The sequence below is a fragment of the Prunus avium genome, chromosome 6 (genome assembly GCF_965620075.1).
Source record: "Prunus avium chromosome 6, drPruAviu1.hap1.1, whole genome shotgun sequence".
Classification (NCBI taxonomy): domain Eukaryota; kingdom Viridiplantae; phylum Streptophyta; class Magnoliopsida; order Rosales; family Rosaceae; genus Prunus; species Prunus avium.
Genome location: NC_142289.1, coordinates 9,622,459 through 9,647,433, shown reverse-complemented (window position 1 = coordinate 9,647,433; position 24,975 = coordinate 9,622,459). Strand labels below are relative to the sequence as shown.

The 24,975-nt window shown below is 38.3% G+C and overlaps 1 protein-coding gene and 1 pseudogene across 2 annotated transcripts; one reads left to right on the top strand and one right to left on the bottom strand.

Moving 5' to 3' along the window:
- Positions 1–423: 423 nt before the first annotated feature.
- Positions 424–18,876, bottom strand: LOC148293610 (protein NUCLEAR FUSION DEFECTIVE 4-like; annotated as a pseudogene).
- A 554-nt stretch (positions 18,877–19,430) lies between these two features.
- Positions 19,431–23,140, top strand: LOC110749692 (uncharacterized). 2 transcript variants are annotated; one of them, XM_088254383.1, is made up of 9 exons: positions 19,431–19,848; positions 20,131–20,327; positions 20,724–20,999; positions 21,181–21,239; positions 21,319–21,355; positions 21,443–21,514; positions 21,747–21,897; positions 22,006–22,170; positions 22,580–23,140. In XM_088254383.1, exons 1-9 carry the CDS (start codon positions 19,669–19,671, stop codon positions 22,937–22,939), a joined length of 1,497 nt encoding a protein of 498 aa, XP_088110509.1. In that variant the 5' UTR covers positions 19,431–19,668; the 3' UTR covers positions 22,940–23,140. The 2 variants fall into 2 exon arrangements, with proteins under 2 accessions (XP_088110509.1, XP_088110510.1); XM_088254384.1 differs by having other exon boundaries at positions 19,711–19,848; positions 20,147–20,327; positions 22,580–23,139.
- Positions 23,141–24,975: the final 1,835 nt, after the last annotated feature.

Below are 24,975 nucleotides of genomic sequence, written 5' to 3'. Positions count from 1 at the left end.
GGCTGTATGGGCTACAAAATTTTTTTGCTACACAAATGGGACAGATTCATGTACACCTATCTATCACCCCACAAATCACAATTTTTTTGCTAATCAATTAACCCGGATATTGCTTCCTTCCTTCCCTTCCCTGTAAGGAAGCATTTATACTTTCTGTAAATCACAATTTGACACATATGCAAAAACATAAAAAGAAAAATCTATACACACATATTAAAATGTGATTGGCAGGAAAATAGGAGCTCCTACTTCCAGGAAAGGAGGCAAGTATTTTCCAATTAACCCAGCAATCTGTTTTATGTAGTACATGGTATTCAAACTGTAAAATGACTGTCGGTGAAAGGTAATTACTCTGTCACTTAAAAACATATTAATGATCTGAATGATAAGGTTTGAAGAAAAAGAAACAAATATTTGCTGAAATATAACAGAGAGATCAAGATTTTTCCTTGGTAAATGGTTTCCATAGAAAATTACAAGAATATTCTGAGCAATTATGGTAACAAGCAATCATCCACTCACAGAGCAATCAATTAGCTACCTCATTGTTTTCCCCTACCCTAAGTTGGTCTCTGATCCTTGTGGTGCTGCTGAGGAGGTTGAACTTTGAGAAGCAGCAGCAGCAGCAACAGCTGCTTCGGCCTCTATTTCTGTCAAAGGCACCGCCGTGCCACTTGAAGCAGCTACATCAGATTCAGCTGCCTCTCTGAACTTTTTGTGAATATCACCTCTATAAAATTTCCTTGTCCTAATCACCAAAATAATTGAAACAAGGCTTCCAAACAAAGCCACTGCAGCCATTATAATGAAGGCCAATTTGTAACAATTCACTCCTTCACAAGTCAAATCCTCCCCTGCTTTCCTAACCCTACCCAAAGCTTCCAATTGCTTCAAGGCCTCTGCATCATATAAATTACCAGCCACTTTGACATTCAGAAGATAAGCCCCAACAGGTCTTGCAGCACCACCAACATTGATCAAAGTGGAACGGTATTTGAGGCCAAAGATTTCTGATACGATGGCAAAAAACAATGGCCATTGTGCCCCAAAACAGAACCCAATAATCACAGAAGCAAAGTAGAGAGAGTTGGGGATGCCAAAGGCGATTAGAAGATGGCCAACGCATGATAAAAGAAGCACAAGAGTGAGCAAGGGGACGAGGGAACTTGTACTTTTTCAAAAGCACTTCTGAAGAGAAGCCAGAGGTAACTCTTCCAAGGTAATTCCAGATGCTTACCAAAGATATAAAAGTGCTTATGCTATGAGTTGGGTAGCCTTATGCTATGAGTCGGTGGTGGTTAATGTCCCACCAGCACCACAGTTTATAACAATGAACAAGATCAACATGTCAATGCTGAAAACTGCTTGCAATATGGTGTAGTCCTCACCTCTGTCCGGTGCGTTGAAAACATTTTTCAAGCAAGAACTTGGCTTCTGCTCGCTTTGTAGAGATGGTGGTACTGCAACAGGTGGCAGGGCCACTTGAACAGGAGGAGCTGGATTCTCAGCTACTACTTTGAGCTGAGATTGATCATTCAATGCTCTCATTTTGCTCTTCCAGAGTTTGAATTCTTCAAAAATAACAACGGCGAGGGGAAGAAAGATAACACGAGCACGACTGAAGCACTTCCAATGTACCCAATTCTTGAAAATCTCAGCTTATGTTCTATGATAATGAAAAACATGAGAAACCCAGCTAAGCCAAGAGTAACGTAGAGAAGATTGTAGAAGACCCTGAGCTCATTACAACCTTCAACAATCGGATTATTGGAAGAAACAACATCGAAACAGTAGCTGGAAGCCAACCAATCAACAAGATAAGAGCCTTTGAGTTGCCACCATAGAAAGCAGAGTAGAGCTATGAAATAATTGCACCACTTAGGCCAACAAGTCCCTTCAAGAGCCCCAAAAGACTGCCTCTACTTTCCGGGAAATTCTGAACACAACTCACTACAGCACCAGTGTTTGAAAATGTCTGAGAATTGTTAGGATCGGATAGTGCTAGAATAGAAATCGCCACAACTCAAATAACAGTATAAGCAGAAAAATAAAGAACACCGGGAATTAACGTGGTTCGGCAATGCCTACGTCCACGGGCAGCAATATAAATTTCTTCCACTATAACAAAATAATGGGTACAATAAGAAAGGTCTTACCAAGCCAATGCCCAGGGCTTGATGATACACACAGAGAAAGTACAATGACACCACACTATACTCTCCTGTTTTACCTCACTCACACACTTGGAGTGGTACACAATTAACTCTCTCACTCTCACAGAATTGGAGTGGAATACTGATGGCTGTTTGGATGGTGTTCTCTCACTTCTCTCTCTTGCTCTCGGCTTCTCCAACTCTCTCTGACTCTTCAACACAACACACACACCACTTTCTTCCGCATGCACACTTGCATGTCCTTTTATATTTGAGAAAGGAAAAGTTTGGAAGCTTTTAGATTTTTCTTCCAACGGATGGCAGCATCATTTGCTTGAGACACCATCATTGGCTAAAGACACCATCATTAGCTAAAGACATCATCATATCATGTTGGCTTCATCATTGTGTTGGTTTCTCTTTTGACCACCAAAAGAATGTTTTTCCATCATGGGCTGGACCCATGGTATTATGCCAACAATCTCCCCCTCCAGACCATGAGGGAGGAATACCGTGCATGACCCCAAATTTAATTGAAGTCCATTCCAGTAGCTTTGATGCAAAAATTCAGCTTCTGTTTAGCGACAATCTTTGTCAGCATGTCTGATAGATTCTTGTCAGTATGAATCTTCTTTAACTGCAGCAACTTGTCTTCAATGGCTTCTCTTATCCAATGATATCGTACATCAATGTGTTTGGTGCGGGAATGATATGTTGAATTCTTGCTCAAATCAATAGCACTCTGACTGTCACAGTAGACTACATAGTCTTCTTGCTTCAAACCCAATTCTTGAAGGAACCGCTTCATCCATAACAACTCCTTGCATGCTTCTGTAGCTGCAATGTACTCAGCTTCTGTTGTGGATAAAGCAACACACTTTTGCAACTTGGATTGCCAAGATACAGCTCCCCCTGCAAAAGTAAACAAGTACCCAGAAGTAGATTTTCTGCTGTCAAGGTCTCCTGCCATGTCAGCATCAGTAAATCCTTCTAGAATCGGTTTGGAACCACCAAAACACAAGCACATTTTTGATGTACCCTTCAAATATCTTAAAATCCACTTGACTGCTTCCCAGTGGTCCTTTCCTGGATTGGAGAGATATCTGCTCACCACTCCTACTGCATGAGCAATGTCTGGTCGGGTGCACACCATGGCATACATAAGACTCCCTACAGCAGAAGAATAAGGAATAGAAGCCATTTTCTCCTTTTCTGCATCTGTACTTGGACATGACTTCTTACTTAACTTGAAATGATTTGCTAGAGGTGAACTCACTGGTTTGGCTCCTTTCATGTTGAACCTTTCAAGCACCCGTTCAACATACCTCTCTTGTGACAGCCACAGCTTCTTGGATTTCCTGTCACGAACAATACGCATGCCCAAAATCTGTTTTGCTGGTCCTAAATCTTTCATGTCAAAGTACTTGGACAGCTCTTCCTTTAGCTTCCTAATCATATAGGCATCTTGACCAACAATTAACATGTCATCAACATATAACAGAAGTATTATGAATTTACCTCCCGCGAACTGTCGGATGTAGACACATGGATCTGCAACTGTCCTGTTGTATCCATGACTCACCATGAATGAGTCGAATTTCTTGTTCCACTGCCTTGGAGCTTGTTTAAGTCCATATAGACTTTTCTTCAGCTTGCAGACCATGTCTTCCTTCCCTTTAACTTTAAACCCTTCAGGTTGCTCCATATATATCTCCTCTTCTAAATCTCCATGAAGGAATGCAGTCTTCACATCTAGTTGTTCAAGTTCAAGATCCATGCTAGCTGCCATACCCAAGATAACGCGGACAGAGGTCATCTTCACCACTGGTGAGAAGATTTCGTCATAGTCAATGCCTTTCTTTTGACCAAAACCCTTCACTACCAAGCGAGCCTTGTACTTCGTCATCTGCTCATCCTTTTTCAGTTTGAATACCCATTTATTTTTGAGTGCCTTTCTCCCTTCCGGTAGCTTCACCAGCTCATAAGTATCATTCTTCAATAAGGAATCCATCTCAGACTCCATTGCCTTCAACCATTTGTTACTGTCTTTGTGATCTATGGCCTCTTTATACGTCTCGGGCTCTCCATCATCTGTCAGCAGGATATAATCCGATGAAGGATACTTGGTAGTTGGACGTCTGTTTCTGGTGGATCTTCTTGGCTGAGCTTCAGTCTCTTGTAAGGCTGAATGCTCCCCCTGATCAAGCTCCTCATCATTTCGCTCTTCCTGATCAGGCTCCCCCTGATCAGTTATCTCTGATGTCCCTTCAGCAGCTTCTTCTGGCATGTCACCGCGTGCTTCTTTATTTGAAATTAAAGGGTCAACAGCCTTTTCAATCACATCTTCAGGTTGAGCCTTCTCCTTAGGATCAGCTAGTGTTTGATCTTCATAAAAGATCACATCTCTGCTTCTTATGAATTTCTTTGCCTTTGGGTCCCACAATCTATAGCCAAATTCTTCACCTCTATAACCAAGGAAGACACACGGTGTGGCCTTGTAGTCTAGCTTTGATCTTTGCTCCTTGGGCACATGCACAAACGCCTTGCAGCCAAACACCTTCAGATGAGAGTAAGACACATCTTTTCCAGTCCACACTCTTTCTGGAACATCAAGGCCCAAGGGAACTGATGGGGATCTGTTGATCAGATAACATGCTGTCATCACGGCTTCACCCCAGAACTGCTTGGATAATTTTGCAGTCCTTAGCATACACCTGACTTTTTCCATGATGGTCCGGTTCATTCTTTCAGCTACGCCGTTGTGCTGTGGTGTACCAGGAACTGTCTTCTCATGCCTTATGCCATGCTTTGCACAGTATTCTCTGAATTGTTGAGATGTATATTCCCCACCATTATCGCTGCGGAGACACTTGAGAGATCTCCCAGTTTCTCTCTCCACCATGGCATGGAACTCCTGGAATGTCTGGAACACCTGGTCTTTGGTTTTCAACAAATGCACCCAAACCTTTCGTGAAGCATCATCGATATAAGTAACAAAATATTTATTCCTTCCTAGTGACTCCACTTCCATGGGACCACACACATCAGAGTAAACAAGTTCCAACAAATTTTCTTTCTTTGTAGATGGTGTAGAAAAACTAACTCTATGTTGTTTTCCAAATAAACAAAACTCACAAGAATTTTTATGCGTACCTTTGGCAAAGGGAATGAAAGACTTCTTTGCCAGAACTTGTAGGCCTTTCTCACTCATGTGGCCTAACCTCTTGTGCCACAATTCTGGTGAAGAGTCCTCCACTGGGTTCAACTCATTTTTGCAGACCTTGGCATATGACCTGTATAAGGTGCTACAAAGATTTGCTCTAGCAATCACCATGGAGCCCTTGGTAAGCTTTAATTTTCCTTGGCCAATATAATGCTCAAAACCTTGTCGGTCAAGAACACCAACAGATATCAGATTGAGACGCAGCTCTGAAACGTGTCTCACATCTTTCAGCAGCAACTGGCATCCAAGATTAGTCTCGAGACAGATATCACCAATTCCAAGAATTTTGGAGTAGCTATTATTTCCCATCTTTACTATGCCAAAATCTCCTTCCTTGTATGTACTGAAGAACTCTCTTTCGGAAGTGGCATGAAACGAAGCGCCATTGTCAAAAATCCATTCGGTGCCTTGATCATGATGACCCATGTTTAGGCATTCTTCAACAGAGAGAATCTCAGTTTCATTGCCGCTTAAGACTGCTGCGGTGTTGTTGCTTTCTTCTCTCTTTTGGTTGTCGCCTTCATTTCTCCTTTGGTTGTGACCTTCGTTTTGCAGTTTCTTCCATGCACGGCAATGCTTCTTCATATGGCCCTCTTTGCCGTAATGATGGCAGCTTCCTCTAAATCTTGATCTGGAGCGACTTGGGTTCTTTCCACGACCTCTTAGTCCTCTACTCTTGCTCCTTCCTCTGTTTTCTGTCACATGTACTTGGCTGCTTTCGATGCCTGAAACTTTTCTCCTTGTTTCTTCATTAAACATGCTATCTTTAACACTATCTATAGTAAGAACACCATTGGGAGCAGAGTTACTTACAGTCACCACAAAGGTTTCCCAACTATCTGGCAAGGAACCCAGCAGCAAAAAAGCTTGCCACTCAGTGTCAATCGTCATTTTCATAGTTGCCAATTGGTTGACCAGATTCTGGAAGTTGTTCAGGTGCTCCGTCACACTCAAACCGTCCTTGTACTTCATATTGATGAGCTCCTTGATCAAGAAGGCTTTCTTGGCTGCGGTCTTCTTCTCGAACAAGGATTCAAGCTTCTCCCAAAGAGAGTGCGCATCTGTTTCATTAGACACATGGTGAAACACGCTGTCATCCACCCATTGTCTAATGTTGCCGATAGCTTTACGGTTCAGCTTTGTCCATTCGGCATCAGACATTGTTGCTGGCTTGGCCTTTGCACCTTCAATTGGTTCATGTAGGTCTTTGCAGTAAAGAATATCCTCCATCCTTGGTTTCCAGGTCACCCAATTGGAGTTGTTGAGTTTGATCATAGAGCTTCCTTCCATTCTGCACTATTCACGAGCACTGTTCACGAGCACTATTCACGATGGAATTGCTTCCGGCTCTGATACCACTTGTTAGGATCGGATAGTGCTAGAATAGAAATCGCCACAACTCAAATAACAGTATAAGCAGAAAAATAAAGAACACCGGGAATTAACGTGGTTCGGCAATGCCTACGTCCACGGGGCAGCAATATAAATTTCTTCCACTATAACAAAATAATGGGTACAATAAGAAAGGTCTTACCAAGCCAATGCCCAGGGCTTGATGATACACACAGAGAAAGTACAATGACACCACACTATACTCTCCTGTTTTACCTCACTCACACACTTGGAGTGGTACACAATTAACTCTCTCACTCTCACAGAATTGGAGTGGAATACTGATGGCTGTTTGGATGGTGTTCTCTCACTTCTCTCTCTTGCTCTCGGCTTCTCCAACTCTCTCTGACTCTTCAACACAACACACACACCACTTTCTTCCGCATGCACACTTGCATGTCCTTTTATATTTGAGAAAGGAAAAGTTTGGAAGCTTTTAGATTTTTCTTCCAACGGATGGCAGCATCATTTGCTTGAGACACCATCATTGGCTAAAGACACCATCATTAGCTAAAGACATCATCATATCATGTTGGCTTCATCATTGTGTTGGTTTCTCTTTTGACCACCAAAAGAATGTTTTTCCATCATGGGCTGGACCCATGGTATTATGCCAACAAGAATTTCCACCTATGCAAATGTACAAACACATCTGCCACACCCGGGCTTTGACGTTCAACCTGTCACTGCTAGCCATATCATGAAGTGCCCGAAATAGTTCATGACCGCACCGATTAACAGGACCACCCACGGAGCTGTGAACTCTGATGAGGCCGGCTATGACACCAACATTGCCCCCCAAGTCCTTGAAGAAGCTCAGCAAATTGACTGTTGTTTGGCCATAGCCTAGAGATGTTTTGATGTCAGTGGAGTAGAGGCCAAACATGTATGTTGCTCCAGCCACTGACAAGATCAACATTGAAGCAAAAACCATGAACCATCTTCCATGGAGAACTTGCAAGCTGTTGCGTAGATTCAGCTGCACCAAAATGGGTTCAACTGCATCCTCAACTTGTGATACTCGCAAGTGCACGAACCGTTGATAGTTTAGCGTATGTAAGTGCGAGGTCGATTCCACAGGGATTGGTGATTGAATGATCCAATTCAGTTTTCCTACACAAAACATAAATAAAAACAAAAGAAACAAAACAAGAAGAAAGAATGTACATTACAAGAAAAATAAATTACAACTACGAAAACATTAAGGAAATTAAGAGAACTTTGAGGAAGAGAAGAAAGTGTTGAGAACTTTGAGAGGGAGAAGAAAGTATTGAGAACTTGGAGGATTTTGGAAGAACATGTGTTTGAGAGCTTTGAGGATTTTGGAAAGGTTGAGACATGTGTTTGAGAAGTTTGGAGAATGTTTATGAACTTGGAGAATTTGAGAACTTAGGGAAGGGAGAGAAGGGTGTTTGAGAAGTTTAGAGAATTTGATGAAGGAATGGGAGAAGTGTTTGAGAACATGGGGAATTTGGAAGAGAATGGGAATTGTGTTTGGGAACTTTGTGGATTTTGGAAGAGAGAGTGTTTGGAAAATTGGAGAACTTTGAGAACTTTGGAAGGGAAGAGACATGTGTTTGAGGAATTGGAGAATGCTTGGAATAGAATAGAGAAGTGTTTGGGAAGTGTTTGAAGATTTAGTAAAAGGATCATATTACAACAATTGAGAACTACAAAGGGAAATTAAGAGAATTTGAGGGAGATAAGGGAAGGGAGCTCTAGAGAAGTGCTTGAGAGCTCCCCCCCTTGGGGTGTTATTACAAGCTTAGAGAACTTCCCTATTTATAGGCCTAGGGGAAGTGAAAATCAGAATTCAATAAGACTAATGCATACAACACTTGAATTATAAAATCTGAAATGGTTGATGCACTTGTATTAGAAAATCTGAAATGGGTGATGCACTTGTATTAGAAAATCTTGAATTGGTTGATGCACTTCACCACTAAATCCCACCAGCAGCCCTAGCTCATCTTCATGTCACCATGACCAAGCTTCCAACCAGAAATGATAGCTCATACCTAGCTCACCATGACCAAGCATCCAACCAGCACATGCTGAGGTCAGCATGACCAGCAACTTCAAGGGCTTACAACTTGGGCTTCTCTTAATCAAATTAGGACTTTAAGCACTCTAAATTGAAGTTCAGAATGTCTTCTTTCCAGCCATATGTTATTTGGGCCAATCCAAGGTCGGAGGAAGAAGTTAAGGCCGAAACAAATTGCTAACTCATTTTCCGCGCTGATAAGATCCATCCTGAGCATGGCTCTGTGTTTGCTAGGTAACAGACTCCATATTTATCCAATGCGGCTGAAATTTGGATATGTTATAGTACACACCCATTGGAACAACTTTCATGAAGAATGTGGCCTCATCCGAGCTATGTAGGTTGCTGAAACAAAGCTTGCAATATGACCTACGGAACTGGACTGGCAGGGGGCTGTAGCCATAATGAATTTGTCTTTAAGCTCTTCATCAATTCATCCAAATTAGGCCTTAACATGCTTGAATTGCATGAATTATGTTCTCCAAAGCCATCATTGTTACCTAAAGCTCAATTAACTGAAAGATAAACACAAAAAGGATTAAAAGCACAAGTTTAACTCAAAAACATAACCAAATCATAAGCTAGAAGGGTAAGAAATAATATACAATTATGAACCGATCAAATACCCCCAAACCTAGATTTTGCTAGTCCTCGAGCAAAACAACACAAAACAAAGTTAAAAACAAAACTAGAAGTTAACTAAACCACTTTCGTAGGTAACTCGATTGCATTTAGCATATGCAACAAGCCTTTAAACCTCTAGGCATCCCTAGTAGGAGGAGTTGTGTCTCCTGAGGGTTTAACAGATACGATACCCACAAACGTTTTACTGACTCTGTAAAACAAAGTAATTAGAAAACTTAAAGATTGTTAGTCCTTAAGCAAAACCAAAAACAAAAACAAACACAAAAACACAAAGAACTTAAAACAATTTTTCCGAACATTTTCTGAAGAGAAATGACTCATGCACATGACTTAAACGTTTTAACAATAAAAGCTCAATTTTTAGACATTATTTACAAAGCGGCAAAGTTCTAAACACAATATGCTCAAAGTGTAGTAGTGTGATAGCCAAATGCAACAAATTCCCCAATCTTAGTTTTCACACAATTTCAAAAATCATACAAAGCATAAGTTCAACTTCAAATCTCACCAAAGTTGTCCTCTCACAAATGAATCACTCAGAAGAGGGCTATAATGCACACTCAGTTATAAACATGAGAATAGAGTTAAACCATAAGGGACTTAACTCGCAATAGAAATATGAAGAACTTGCATTAATATGATCTCAAGAAGGATGTCAAACACTTAAAAGTAGAAAAATGAATGCAATTCAACCACATGACATTTAAGATCAATTTAGGTCTTTAACATGGGTTGTAATGGGGCCAAGGGTGTAAGGTGAGTAAGAAATGAAGGATATGGATAATACAAAGTCCAAGGAACTCGCAATGCAAGAGCATAAAATAATTGTTTACAAGACTTCGAATCATCACGATTAGATTTTTTTTCTTTTACCTGATCAAAACTCCTTATACCCTTCATTTACATTGATTCACTCCTTTCCTGAACAACCACCAATTTATTTTGAAGGCCCAAAAATGAAATTTCATTCAACCACCACTTAATCACAACTTTTCTCTTTTCTTTCACCAATTGTGTGATTTTTTTTTTCTTCGAAATTCCCAAACTTAGTATGAAAAACACATCCCAATTAAAGCTCATGAGTTCCTTAGAAAGGTAAATATTTGTTTTTCAGGCTAAGGCGAGGAAATATAATTGGTTAAATGAAAGAAAAGGTTTACATGTAGGCTCAAAATGGTTAACAATGGAAAATCATGCTTAAGCATGCATAAGGTTAGCTTGAAAGGCACAAACGATCCAAAGAGGGCCTTAATATCACTTCTTAAATGTCGTGAAGTCAAATTGCATAAGAATGAATGACTTTTAAGTGTTCAACCAAATCAATAAATAATGAGATCAAACAACAACTTTGATGACAAGAAAATAAGAGTATGTATATAACACTCATGAATTGAAGTACAAGGCTCAAAAGCTCACTTTATATGGTTATATAAGTCTAATTTGTGCTTGATACAATTCTTTGGGTCATGCAAATCCTTTAATTGGAAAATTATGAAACAAATGGCAAGTGTAAAGAAGGTTTCAAACATATCATGCTAGAACAATGCCAAATTTTTTTTTATTTTTTAATAAAGAAAAAAAACACTAAAATAAAATGAAATCCAATTTTTATTTAAGTCATGCAAACATTTATCACTATCTCATCATAAGTGTTCGGAAAGTGACTCAAAACAAAAACAAAACAAAACAATACTTAAAATAAAAACAAGCAAAGACATAAATATTTTTTTTTTTCAATTATTATTTTTTTTAAATTTTAAGAAAAACCAAATTTACTTGCTAAACTCCAATACCCCCAAACCTAGAAATGAACATTGTCCTCAATGTTTAAAAATTAGCCACAACCAATGTCATAACAACAAATGAAGGGTATTAAAGCAAATAAAAATCACAAAACATACAAAAATAAAATAAAACAATTACAAAATAAAAATTACAAAACAAACAATAAAATAAAATAAAATAAAATAAATAAATAAAAAAACACGAAACAGTAAAACACTCAAAACAGTAAGCCCTAACAGATAGTCTTACACAAACTGAAACCCAAACAATTGAAAGCCCAACCCAAAATGAAATTAACCCAACAACGGTAAAACCCGACCCAACATGAAATCTGAAGCCCACACGTTTAAATTTAATTTTTTTCTTAAAAAGATAAAACGTGAATTATGAGCGCAAAGCGGGATTTCTAAAAAGAGGGAATGTGGTCCCTGATGTCGTTTCATGGATAGTCACGGGCAGAAAGCAGGAGCCACGTGTCGACGCATAGAGGCGCCGCAGATCCACAAGCGAAAATTACGGGCTCATGGAAAGGCGCGACAACTTTGCTGAACGCGTCCGTTCAGACAAAGCAAGTCGTGACAAATGAGTTGGAAACGGTTGGAAAGTGAGAAGGTTGTGGGACTCGAGGAACGCTGGATATTCAGAAAACGCTTAGACGCTGCAACGGCTAGGGTTTGTTTGTCAAAGACTACATCTATAAGAAGGAAAAAGAAGGGAAAAAAACAAAAAACAAAAAACACACAAACTCAGAAACACAAAAGAGAAAAGAAGCAAGAAAAAGAAAAAAAAAGTGAGAAATCAAATGGCTTCTTCCTACCCCTTTTCGTTAGATCTCAACCTAGCTCCACCGACTCAGACACGAGGCCAAGCAGTAGCACCAGTATGGATGCCCTACTTTGCCTCCGCACGGGGGCCTGTGACTGTCAATGACTCAATACTCCTGGACAACGATGTTGCCATTGGAGTTTGCAGAAATTTAGTGACTCCCAAAGATATACGTGTGTTCGGGACAAGGGATGACAACCGGGTCACGAGTGATGCCCTGGCACTGAGCGTGCAGAGTACAGCATGTGTCGCAAGTTTGGGTCATCGCCTACTTGCGAAGTCCCATGAGGTAGAGGTGCTTAAAGCTCAGTTGGCGGCGGAGCGAAGTTTGGTTGAAGACTGTCAGAGTGCTATAAAAAGCTTGAAAAGGGAGAGGTCAAGGATTGTGGAGGTGAATCGACACCAGCTAGAAGTATTGCGAGACGAGAATAAAAATCTATCAAAGATGGTAGAGTTGTACTCTCGCGACATGAGAAAGCAACTGGAGGACCTAGACCGACCGGGTAAACGCAAGCAAGCGGATCGCGAGAGTAGTTACGCTCAAGCTAAGATTGCGATCTTTGGGAGCTCAAGTGATGAGCCCCAAGAGGCTGTGCGTGAAGCCCCGGAAGAGGACAGCCAGAGGGCCAAACTCAAAGCTCCTATGGTCGAGACACCGAGCGCCAAGAAGAAATGATTTTAGTTTTTATTTATTATTTAATTTTAAAGTGTATGTGTGTTTTTTTTTTTCTTTAATTGGGAAATAAAAATGTTAGCTATTTCAAAGAAACGATTGACCCTAAATGTAAAGAACGACAATCAAACAAAAACACGAAGACCCAAACAAGATTTTTTTTTATTTTTTATTTTTTATGTTTAGTTAAGTAAATACACAAATAACTGCTTCTTCTTTTAAGAGAAAAACTTAAGGATGACCAGTTAAGGGCCTCAGAAAACACAGCCAGGGGTTCCGGGAAGGTTGGAGGGGTCACAATGGTCCCGCTTAAAACCCTAACTTCTTAGACACCGAAGGTGTCGCCTTAAAGAACTCCTAGACACTGTATAGACTGCGGTTGCTCACTGGAGTTACCAAAAATTTAGCTCCTTCAAAGAATATCCTATGAGTTTTAAATTATACTACCTAATTAAATAAAAAACAAAATAAATAAATAAATAAATAAACTGAAATAAACACGCAATTCAAACAATAATTTAAAAGAAGAGTTGGGATTCTTGCACCAGGTGTCCAAGACGCATCTTTAATTTTGTCTCTTCTTCCAACTACATTATTAAGAAACCAGTCAAACAAGAAGAAAATAATTGAAAATAAAATAAAATAAAATAAAATAAAATAAAAACTGAAAAAGCAAAAACACAAACATCAGAAAACAGGGAGGCAAAAGTAAGTGAAAGTGTAGACATGCTCCCTTTTAAAAAAAAAACGTGCTCGCAATTTGCGCCAGAAATGAAGGGATCCGAGAGAAAAGAGCACAGGATAGCACCCTCGAGATCCGAAGTGCTTTCGGCTCCCTCATCTGCATAAGTCTATTTAAACTCATCTCGGTGAAGTAGAAGAGCACCTCGCATTTCTTCCTGCAAATTTAGAGAAAACATCAAAAAATCCAAAAACAAAACAATGGCATCCTCATGCACTCACCTTGATGATCTTAGCCTTGAACTGTCCCTTGCACCACCGAATGCGCAGATAAGGGCTCCTCAAAACCATGTCTTCCCAAACTCCACATATCATCACGGTACGGCCTCAAACTTTGCTGAGGTAATACCGAACTTTTCTGAAGCAATGCCGAACAGAGCAGCGCTGCTTGGAGGCATGATTGGCAGCAAGCTCACACCGACAGATCATCTGCATGTGGCACAGAGGTCTGACAAAGCAGCGGTGGAGGAGTCCAATAATTTAACTGTTCTCCATGCGGTCTCGGCTACCAATTTGGGTATGCGATTGCTGGCGAGAACACGGGAGTGTGCCGCGATGAGCGAGGAAATAACTTCCTTGAAGGCTATGGTGGCGGACTTGCAGAAGCGGCTCTACTGTGCCAATCAGCACGTGGAAGCACTGCAGAGAAAAAATGAGGACCATGTGGAGCTGCTGCAGATTCTGCAAGTAAGAGACAATAGAGGCATGCCATGAAGATGAAGATGAAGATGAAGAAGTTGTTTTTATTTTTAATTTACTTGAATGTTTTTTTTGTTTTTTTTTTTTTTGTTTTACTTTTTTTTTTTTTCTTTGTTTGTAATGTTTGAAATGAAATAAAAATGTGTTTTTAACACTCAGAAATAAACTAACTAACCACACCACGTAAATAAATAAACTAACCTAACAAAACAAAAAAAAAAGAACATAAAAGAAAACAAAGAACTTCCAAATTGATTTTTTTTTTTAAATTTATTATTATTTACAACTAACTGACCACACAAAGAAAAATAAATAAATAAATAAAAAGAAGTTCCAAATTGCAATTTACAAGGATTAAAAAAAAAAAAAAACTCAAATTTCAATTTTTTTAAATTTTTTTTTTTTTGCTTTTTTTTTTGTTTTTGTTTTTTTATAAAACACACAAATATACAAGCAACTCATGGATGACCAGTTAAGGGCCTCAGAAAACACAGCCAGGGGATCCGGGAAGGTTGGAGGGGTCACAAAGGTCCCACTTAAAACCCAAACTTCTTAGACACCGAAGGTGTCACCTAAAGAACTCCTAGACACTGTATTGACGGAGACGCTCACTGGAGTTACCACGAGTCAGCTTATATGAAAAATCTTTTTAAATTTTTAAATTTTTAATTTTTTTTAAATTAAAAAAAAAAAAAAAAAAAACATAAATAATAACAAGTAAAGAGAAAGGATTGAAATGCTCCCCCTTGAATGCGATTAGGTCGAGCGTGATGCATTTGGAGGTCGCGACTTCTCCCACTACTCCACACTTCCTATCTTTGAAGTTGCCATCTCTCTCCATTTTTATTGAGCTATTTACATTGCTAAAACAAACACACACAAAAACTTGAAACGGAATTAAAGGATTACGAAATATATAAAAAAAAAACTAAAAATGAAAAGGAAAAATCAACACAAGTCCAATTCCATGCTTCAAAGCAACAAGCACCAATGGGTTGTGTAAGCTGGGACTTAAACCCAGTTCTCTTGCTTGTTGGGCAATTGTCCTTTTCTGTTGGACTACAAACACAACTTGTCCATTAACGTCATTAACTTTAAAACTTGAAATTGTCCAGTTAAAAAAAAATAAAGTAGGAAAGCCAAATAGAATCAAACAATGTTACCGATCCCCGGCAACGGCGCCAAAAACTTGGTGCGTAGATTCAGCTGCACCAAAATGGGTTCAACTGCATCCTCAACTTGTGATACTCGCAAGTGCACGAACCGTTGATAGTTTAGCGTATGTAAGTGCGAGGTCGATTCCACAGGGATTGGTGATTGAATGATCCAATTCAGTTTTCCTACACAAAACATAAATAAAAACAAAAGAAACAAAACAAGAAGAAAGAATGTACATTACAAGAAAAATAAATTACAACTACGAAAACATTAAGGAAATTAAGAGAACTTTGAGGAAGAGAAGAAAGTGTTGAGAACTTTGAGAGGGAGAAGAAAGTATTGAGAACTTGGAGGATTTTGGAAGAACATGTGTTTGAGAGCTTTGAGGATTTTGGAAAGGTTGAGACATGTGTTTGAGAAGTTTGGAGAATGTTTATGAACTTGGAGAATTTGAGAACTTAGGGAAGGGAGAGAAGGGTGTTTGAGAAGTTTAGAGAATTTGATGAAGGAATGGGAGAAGTGTTTGAGAACATGGGGAATTTGGAAGAGAATGGGAATTGTGTTTGGGAACTTTGTGGATTTTGGAAGAGAGAGTGTTTGGAAAATTGGAGAACTTTGAGAACTTTGGAAGGGAAGAGACATGTGTTTGAGGAATTGGAGAATGCTTGGAATAGAATAGAGAAGTGTTTGGGAAGTGTTTGAAGATTTAGTAAAAGGATCATATTACAACAATTGAGAACTACAAAGGGAAATTAAGAGAATTTGAGGGAGATAAGGGAAGGGAGCTCTAGAGAAGTGCTTGAGAGCTCCCCCCCTTGGGGTGTTATTACAAGCTTAGAGAACTTCCCTATTTATAGGCCTAGGGGAAGTGAAAATCAGAATTCAATAAGACTAATGCATACAACACTTGAATTATAAAATCTGAAATGGTTGATGCACTTGTATTAGAAAATCTGAAATGGGTGATGCACTTGTATTAGAAAATCTTGAATTGGTTGATGCACTTCACCACTAAATCCCACCAGCAGCCCTAGCTCATCTTCATGTCACCATGACCAAGCTTCCAACCAGAAATGATAGCTCATACCTAGCTCACCATGACCAAGCATCCAACCAGCACATGCTGAGGTCAGCATGACCAGCAACTTCAAGGGCTTACAACTTGGGCTTCTCTTAATCAAATTAGGACTTTAAGCACTCTAAATTGAAGTTCAGAATGTCTTCTTTCCAGCCATATGTTATTTGGGCCAATCCAAGGTCGGAGGAAGAAGTTAAGGCCGAAACAAATTGCTAACTCATTTTCCGCGCTGATAAGATCCATCCTGAGCATGGCTCTGTGTTTGCTAGGTAACAGACTCCATATTTATCCAATGCGGCTGAAATTTGGATATGTTATAGTACACACCCATTGGAACAACTTTCATGAAGAATGTGGCCTCATCCGAGCTATGTAGGTTGCTGAAACAAAGCTTGCAATATGACCTACGGAACTGGACTGGCAGGGGGCTGTAGCCATAATGAATTTGTCTTTAAGCTCTTCATCAATTCATCCAAATTAGGCCTTAACATGCTTGAATTGCATGAATTATGTTCTCCAAAGCCATCATTGTTACCTAAAGCTCAATTAACTGAAAGATAAACACAAAAAGGATTAAAAGCACAAGTTTAACTCAAAAACATAACCAAATCATAAGCTAGAAGGGTAAGAAATAATATACAATTATGAACCGATCACAAGCCAAATCTCCTCATCTCCTTGTAGCCAAGACCACCACCACCAAAGCTAAACTCAGCCACCTTCATTTTTTTTCTTCTTCAAAACAAAAAGTCTCCAATACAGTTGGGGTTTTAGTGTTTACTCAGTACCATATGTATATATGTGTGTGTGTGTGTGTGCAGATACATGAACAATATAGACTGGCTGAAAGGGAGTGAGAAATGAATAAGGAGTTTCACATTGACTAGTTCACCTGCCTCACGAAATATTAGATGAAAGGCTTTCACTCAAGAGTAAAAGATAAGGTGGAGACTTAGGGTCCTGTCCACCTTTTGAGGCATGTGTGCTGTTAGAAAAGCACTTCTTGACTAACGAACCAAATTCATACACAAATTTGATGTGCATCATTATTTGATTAGTTGATCTAAGTAAAAGGAATTACAAATTTGATGACTGGTTTAGTAGTTACATCAACAGCCATTATGAACCTTGACCAAAAAAATAAAACAGCCATTGTGAACAGAATCATATGACTAGTACTGGTGTAGCACGAGGAAGGAAAATGAGAGGTGCATATAACTGAGCATCTTGGAGGAGTTATGATGCAGTGGTACTCGAGCAAAAAGATGTTGGAAAACACGAACCACAAATCACCAAGTCCCATTTAGTCTCAAAATACTCAGAACTAGGCAAAAAGACAGAATAAACACTCAAACCCGCATTATGAGCAAAAGATGAGAGAACACTCTCTTTAATTTCAATTTCAATTCTCAACAACAACTGATTTGAGAAGTCTATGCATACAATTATTTAAAGTCTTAATCTCTCATCCCATACATTGAATTAGCACTCAAATTAATGAACCTCATTAATCTAGATACATTGAGAACTCTAAGTATTCCAAATACATGAAATTTATTAAAAGCCAAACTATATATTCCAAATTCATGGATCTTATTAAAAGCCAAAATAATGAGCTAAGTGCTTTCTATCCCAATGCTTAAATTTAATGCTTCCTTATCTTCATCACGTTATATGTCCGTAGAGAAATATTAAGGACAATTGTCAACATGATTATGGCGGCTGTAAGTGAATCTCATAATGCATCAACGACTCACAACAAACCATATTTACTTATTTATCCTCATTATGCATATTACTTCTTTATATGGTTTGGACATGACCCTTTTATGACCCTTTTATCTCAATTTGATGCACATTTTTTGTGGAGTTCCTAAAAGCAAAAGTCAGAATCAGCTCAAGCAAAGGCCTTTCAATAACCAGTTAGGCATTGCCTAATGGTGACATAGCTAACTGCGTCATACCTTTAAAGAGCGAAGAGTCGAAGACTATTGTTGTGTAAAATTCCAAGGGAAGATCCGTCTTTGAGGAAAATGACATGTTAACCATGACAAAGCTTTTTTTTTTTTTTGTTTGCCTGAACACCACCCTTCTCATGCACGAAAAGGAAGCTTCCCCTTTTTCCGCGAGTGAGAATGTTCCACCAAACCAACCAAGCATAGTGAGCCAAATTTATCCTCTTTGTTTTTTTGTTTACTCTTTCGGGTGATAATTGGGTTTGTGAGTACTTTATGCCTGCAGTACTCTTGTGTGTGTGATATCGAACCACATGTAAATTGTTTATGTTTTATGAGATATTAATATACTCAAGTTTTCTTGGTGTCTCAGGTCCATTTATTTTGTGCTCATGTCATGCCATGTTTGATTGATGGATCAGATACTTTGCCGTAACACGACCCATGTCACTTGACATGCTCATGCTGCGCCCCCTTCAACAATTCATACCCTAAACCCCGCCATACGTCTAACTTGTACCCTTGAGTTGATAACTTAACCCACCAAACCAAGGCATTGCCTTATATAAAGGGAGAATTTCAAATACATTCCTTTGGGATGAGGATACTTCAATTCGGGCCCACATTTTTCATTTAGTCCACGTACACTCCTCTTTCTTTTTTGTATAAAGGGGATGGACTCCCTATTATGGACAACTGACCTAACTCACGTCTGCTTTCAGAAACGATCAAAGATAAGACCGTCTAAAAGTTCTCTTTTTTAAAATTTATGATAGCCCATCTAGGTCCTTTTATCATATTTAAACTAAACTTGAATTCACCAATAACGTTCTGCCACACCCAAGAAATTTGCATGGGAAACATGTAATTTGTAAACATGCAAATGCAAATGCTAAAAAAAAAAAAAGGAAGCATAAAAGGCCAAGTCCCTCGATCCAGAAGTCATCCTTTGCGAAAAGAGAGGCTTAGGCAGAAAGATAGACATGAGAAAATTGAAGCACTAAAAAGATGGTCAATTTTCTCTACTCTAGAGAACCATAAATATCGCCCCATGATTCGTTACCTCCCTCTCTTGCTAACGCATTTGTTCTTTTTCCGCAAAAACCATGGCCACAAGCTATTCTTACCTTACTCACTAAGTCACACCAACATAACACCACCTTTCTCCCTCTAAAAGCTACCAAAAAGATTTAATTTCAATTCATATGATCGGAGGCAAGATCGTTTTGTATTTTTTTTAATCCATTTCATCTTGCACCAAATTTAATTAGACCAGCTTATTAATTTTTTTTGGGTCATGTTTATCTCCAATAATGGAGTTCTTGTACCCTTTGTTGTGTTCTTGGTTTCAACGTCTGTGTTTTCACCAACATGGGTTGTTTTTGGGGAGCAGAGCAGCTTCAAGAGACCTGATCCTTTGCGCCACTTAAAGTCTTACAATGGAGGCTACGATTTGAAAAACAAGCATTACTGGGCTGTAAGTTCCTACCCATCATCCTTCTTAATTAATTATACTCGATCAATAATGTTCTCTTAGATATTTAGTCTAGCTAGCGTCGAGCATTATTCATAGTAATCTTGATAAATATATTAACAATCTGATAACATAATATGTTTGATCGTCTAATAAGAGAACATCACCTCACGTATATGTATATAGAATTCGGGGGGTTCTAGTAAAGAAAATGAAAAAAGGAGGAAAATTGCACTTGTAAAGAAAATGGGATTTCTTATTGTTTGTTTTTCTCATATTTTCCAGTCTGCGGCCTTTACAGGAGTGCATGGATATGTAATTGCGGGAGTTTGGTTGATATGTGGGCTTGTATTTATGATTTGCATAGCCTTCTTGAGGAATTCCAGCATTAGGAGTACTTGCCCCATTAAAGACTTCTTGGACAGTCACTTCATCTTCATCTTCATCTTCATGCTCGCCCTTCTCTTCACAATTCTAGCCATGTAAGTGTCTTCTCTTCAATATTTCAATTCTAGCCCTTTTTTTTTTTTCAAAGCCATGGGTCGGTTTGGTTCCACAATTTGAAGAAATTGAGTCGGGCAATTTAAGCAAAAATTTATGCATTTACTTTAGTAGAGTTGTTCTTGTCACATTGAGGTCTAGTTAAAAGGTGACACATGTGCATAATAAATAAAAAGTACTTATTAACTTTGAACACATACAGTCACCAATAGAACATCATGCAATATTTAAACTTGATATTTTGCCACTTACCACGTAGCAACCTCACATCTCCAATTAGAGTCTCAAAGGACAATGTCTTCGTAATAAATAAGTAAATTTATTGATTTAGACAGAGGACATCTATCTAACATGCATACTTGGTTGTTAAATTGAAGAGTTGCATCAAGTTTGGCGCTGGTAGAAAACCAAAGATCTATGAAGACAACGGATAAATTGAAGGGAGCCATATTGAGCCAGGCTCAAAATGCTCGGAGAACCATCAGAAAAGTAACAAACGCAATGCGACATATGCAATACCTTTTGCTGCCTTATGATCCAGCCTTGGCTATGAGCTTTAACGTGACATCCCGCCAACTTGGAAAAGACTCACAAAATATTCAACTTTTTTTGGACAAAAATGGGCGTACAATTGATCGAGTTATTCAAACCCCGTAAGTAATCTTCTGTCATATTTTTTCGCATTCAACAACTCTTGTCTATGACATTTGAATTCGAAACATACGTCCTCTAACAGCCGGGAGCTACCATATTAAATTTTGATTAGCATTTCTAATTCGAAAATTTTACTAAGGTTACATTTAAGATATTCTGCTTTTTGCGTGTGTGTTCTAGATACGTGGTGCATCTTGTGGTTGTAGCTGTCAACTTGGTGTTGTTGGTTTCGGCATTAGGTAAATTTTCTTTTATTATGATTTTTATTGCTCTTAATATATATAATATTAACTAATGATGAATTGCTGCTTTGGTCAGTTCTCCTCTTGCTGCATTGGTACCCAGGACTTGTTGTGTAAGATTTCTTTTCAGCCTTCTTGCTCTTCTTGTTAATTCTTTATTGGACTATGCTACATGGACTTTCTTTTTTCTTTCTTTTCAGTGTAATCTTTCTTTGCTGGATATTAACAACTCTAATTTGGGTTTTGACTGGCTTCGATTTCTTCCTTCACAAGTGAGTAACAATTTTCCTTGTCCTTCTTTTCTCATTTTAGAAAGAACTCAAGTATATATGATCTCTAAACTCTAAACCCCACGTGACAAATTGACGTGGTGTTTCAGTACCGTGACATACCGACGTGGTGTGTTTGTGATCCACCCAAAATTATGACATGTATACTAACTAATGGTACTAACATGTGTATTCAAGTATGTGAATGTTTCTCAAATTTTTTGTTGCTACACAGTTTTGCAGAAGATACATGTTCAGCTTTGGAAGATTTTCAACAAAACAGCCACAACAGTAGCCTAAGCTCGATCCTACCATGCTTAGATCCTGAGCGCTCAGAGAAGCTGATGGGTCAAATTGGCTACACTATACACAGTTTCATAAATCAGGTATATTATATATTAGTCAAAGCAATTATAATCAACATACTAACAATTTATTTTTATTATGTATTTGATTATTTTTAATGACAGATGATTAATTTCTTTGTGTTGCAGTTGAATTCTAAAGTAACAGAAATTGCCAATTCACTTGGAATAGACGAGCAAAATGATGATTTAGTTGGACTTCTGCGTATATGCAATCCTTTCTCCGGGCCACCTAACTACAGCTACATACCCAGTAGTTGCTCAGATGCCATCCCAGTTGGAAAATTACCAGAAGTAAGTAGATTTACCCATTGGCATAAGTACATAAGAAAACTAACAATTTTCAAAAAAAAGATTTAACAAGCAAAATTGTGTGGGATTGAGTTGAAGGGTTAAGATGAGATTAGACTTACTCGAATCTTGGAGAAATATATGCGACTTCAACTGTATTGTATGCCGATATGGTGCTACTAATACACCTGGGGTTATAATGTGATTGGCGATGAATTTTTATGTTAGAATATAATCATAATAATATACACACATATTATAAAATGAGTTGATTAGTAACACGTTCAAATTCAAAACTAGTTAGTTTTCTATCCAGTTATTATTTATATAAGGGGATTTTTTTTAACCTTTAATTGTTACCTGAACTTTGACTCTTGCAACATTTACTTAGATTGAAAATTCATATGTGTAGGCCATTTCAGGAATCACTTGTTACCTAAACGACATGGAAACATGCAGAAAAAATGGAAAACTAATCTCCCAAGCCTCCTACAACATGGCCTGGGCTTACAGCCACTCCGTCCAAGATTTTCTAGACATATATCCAACTTTGCTGAGCTTATCAGAATGCTCCTTCGTCAAGGATGGAATTTCCGATGTGGTTTCACAACATTGCAGGCCATTTAAGACTGCATTCAGATTGCTATGGGCCTCCATGCTATCCCTAGCCATTTTCATGGTATTTTTAGTTACAGTTTTGGTGACAAAGGTTTTTCAAGATAGGGGAAGAAGCTTCAAGAAATTTGCCATCACCCCTTGCCCGCCACCATAGGAGAAAGTTATAATTCAATTGGGAAAAAACAAACAAACAAACAAAGAAATAGGAATATATATATACTTTTTCTTTTCTTTATATTCAGTTAGTAAGCCCAAAAAGAAAAATTGTAGTTCATGGTGGTCGTAAGACATTGTTAATCCATGGACATCAAAGTGTATATATGCAAAGATTCTTAAATGTTAATTTCTTTTTATCTTGGAAAGATGCAATCCAAACGTGACACAGCCTAAAAATAACAATTAGTAGGGGTGGACAAGAAACTGGTGAACCGGTAAAATCAATCAAAGACCGGTTCAGTTCGAATTAGCTTGAACCAGTTCTTAGCTGTTTTGATTGACAAGCGATAATGAAGTCATTGATCAATACAGATCACTTTAATCAATGATCTAATGTGTAGAGAAATTTTCAACCACCAAATAATAAAACGCACCATGCTGGTGATGATGAGTCAAGGAACACATGGTGAAAAGTTCAAAAATTGATTCCCTATTAATGCATCAAACCTTCCAAATGCAAATAATTAGTTACCTTTCATCCAAAAAAAAAAAAATAAATAAATAATTAGTTACCAAAGTCAAAAAGGAAAAGTTGCGGTGGACTGCTAAAACCCGACATTTGGAATAATTAGAATTTAGAAGAGAAAAAAATATGCGACTGCCTTTCTTTTGACGGTTTACAAATTTTGTGTAATATCTTTTTTCATTGACGGAGAAAGGGATTCGAAATTGAGGTTTCTAGTAATTAGTTTTGTAATATAAAAGCTGAGAGAAGAAATTAACGCGACCTAATAAGTCAGGCTCGAGGCCCATCAAAATCTAAGAACAAGTCCCTGTAATCTCAGAAGAAAATTAATAGATCGATGAATTACCTAATTTGATGGAAGGAAACTGAGATAGGTAGAAACAAGCAATTTCCTAACACCTAAGCGAAGAAAACAACATTCAAAGAAGTCTTGTATTATTTTACAAAGTCACATTTTATTTTCATGTTGTTATTAAAACTACTTTGATAAATACTTTTATCACTTATCAAATGGGTCATTTATATAATTCCCGAAGCTCTTCTCATATTTGATCTATTACGCTTTTCATTTGAGGTTAGTGTTAAATCTGATTATTGTGAGTGCACACGTATGAGAGGATCAAGTTATTGTATATTCTTGATGAGAATTTATCAAAAATAGCCAAAATTTGATCCTTAATTTTAAAAATGTCATTTTTTGTAAAATATTTCAAATATAGCAAAAAACTCACCTAAATAGATACAAATGCCCTCAAATTTAAAACCCGTATAAACCTAAAAAATAAACCTTATTAAATAAAAATTTGGAATATTTTTAACCCACGTTTGTATAGAAGAACAGAAGTTGAAATATATCATCCTATTTATTGATATTAGTCAATTTAAACTTAGTCCCAATTCAAGCATCACCAAACACCGGATAAGTGTTATTCAACTTAAGCCAATTCAAGCCAAGACAATTTCTGAGCATAGTTCATGCCAAGACAATCTTCCAAAACAAACGAGGCTGAAGGGACCAACTTGGCAAATGACTGAAAGACTCGTTGCCGGATCAATTGCGCAAGTCTGTCCGAATGACACCATTATTTTGTCTTCTCTGATGGACCAATCCGCCGAGTGTTCCCCACACGTATAAATGCTACACTGGCTTCTCAAAGAAGCTAATAAGTTTCAAAATTAGCAGCCCATCCCACACGTCACGTTGCCTTTTAAAAGCCACACAAACATATTTGTTCAATTTGAGTGACAAAGTCAAAAGAATTTTCCACATAAAAGAATTGATTTGCAGGTGTTTCCCTCTTTTCAGCCGGGTAGGCCGATTGAAGGAGTTTTTGGTCCTTCTTCTTTTTTGAGTGTGGGGCGTGCCACCACCAAGCCCCAAATTTGGGCTTGAATGGAATGTGAGTGGATGGATGTGTTGCGTCCGAGATCTAACTTTAATCAAACGATTGTTCGGCCGAGTAAGGAACCTCCTCACGGCCTAGGTTCTTTCACTACCTCGGGGTCAA

Coding starts and splice junctions, on each gene's coding strand:
- LOC110749692 (XM_088254383.1), top strand. CDS start 19,669: ATGTTTATCTCCAATAATGGAGTTCTTGTACCCTTTGTTGTGTTCTTG. Junction 21,515..21,746: donor TTCGATTTCTTCCTTCACAA/GTGAGTAACAAT, acceptor GTTGCTACACAG/TTTTGCAGAAGATACATGTT. Junction 22,171..22,579: donor CAGTTGGAAAATTACCAGAA/GTAAGTAGATTT, acceptor TCATATGTGTAG/GCCATTTCAGGAATCACTTG.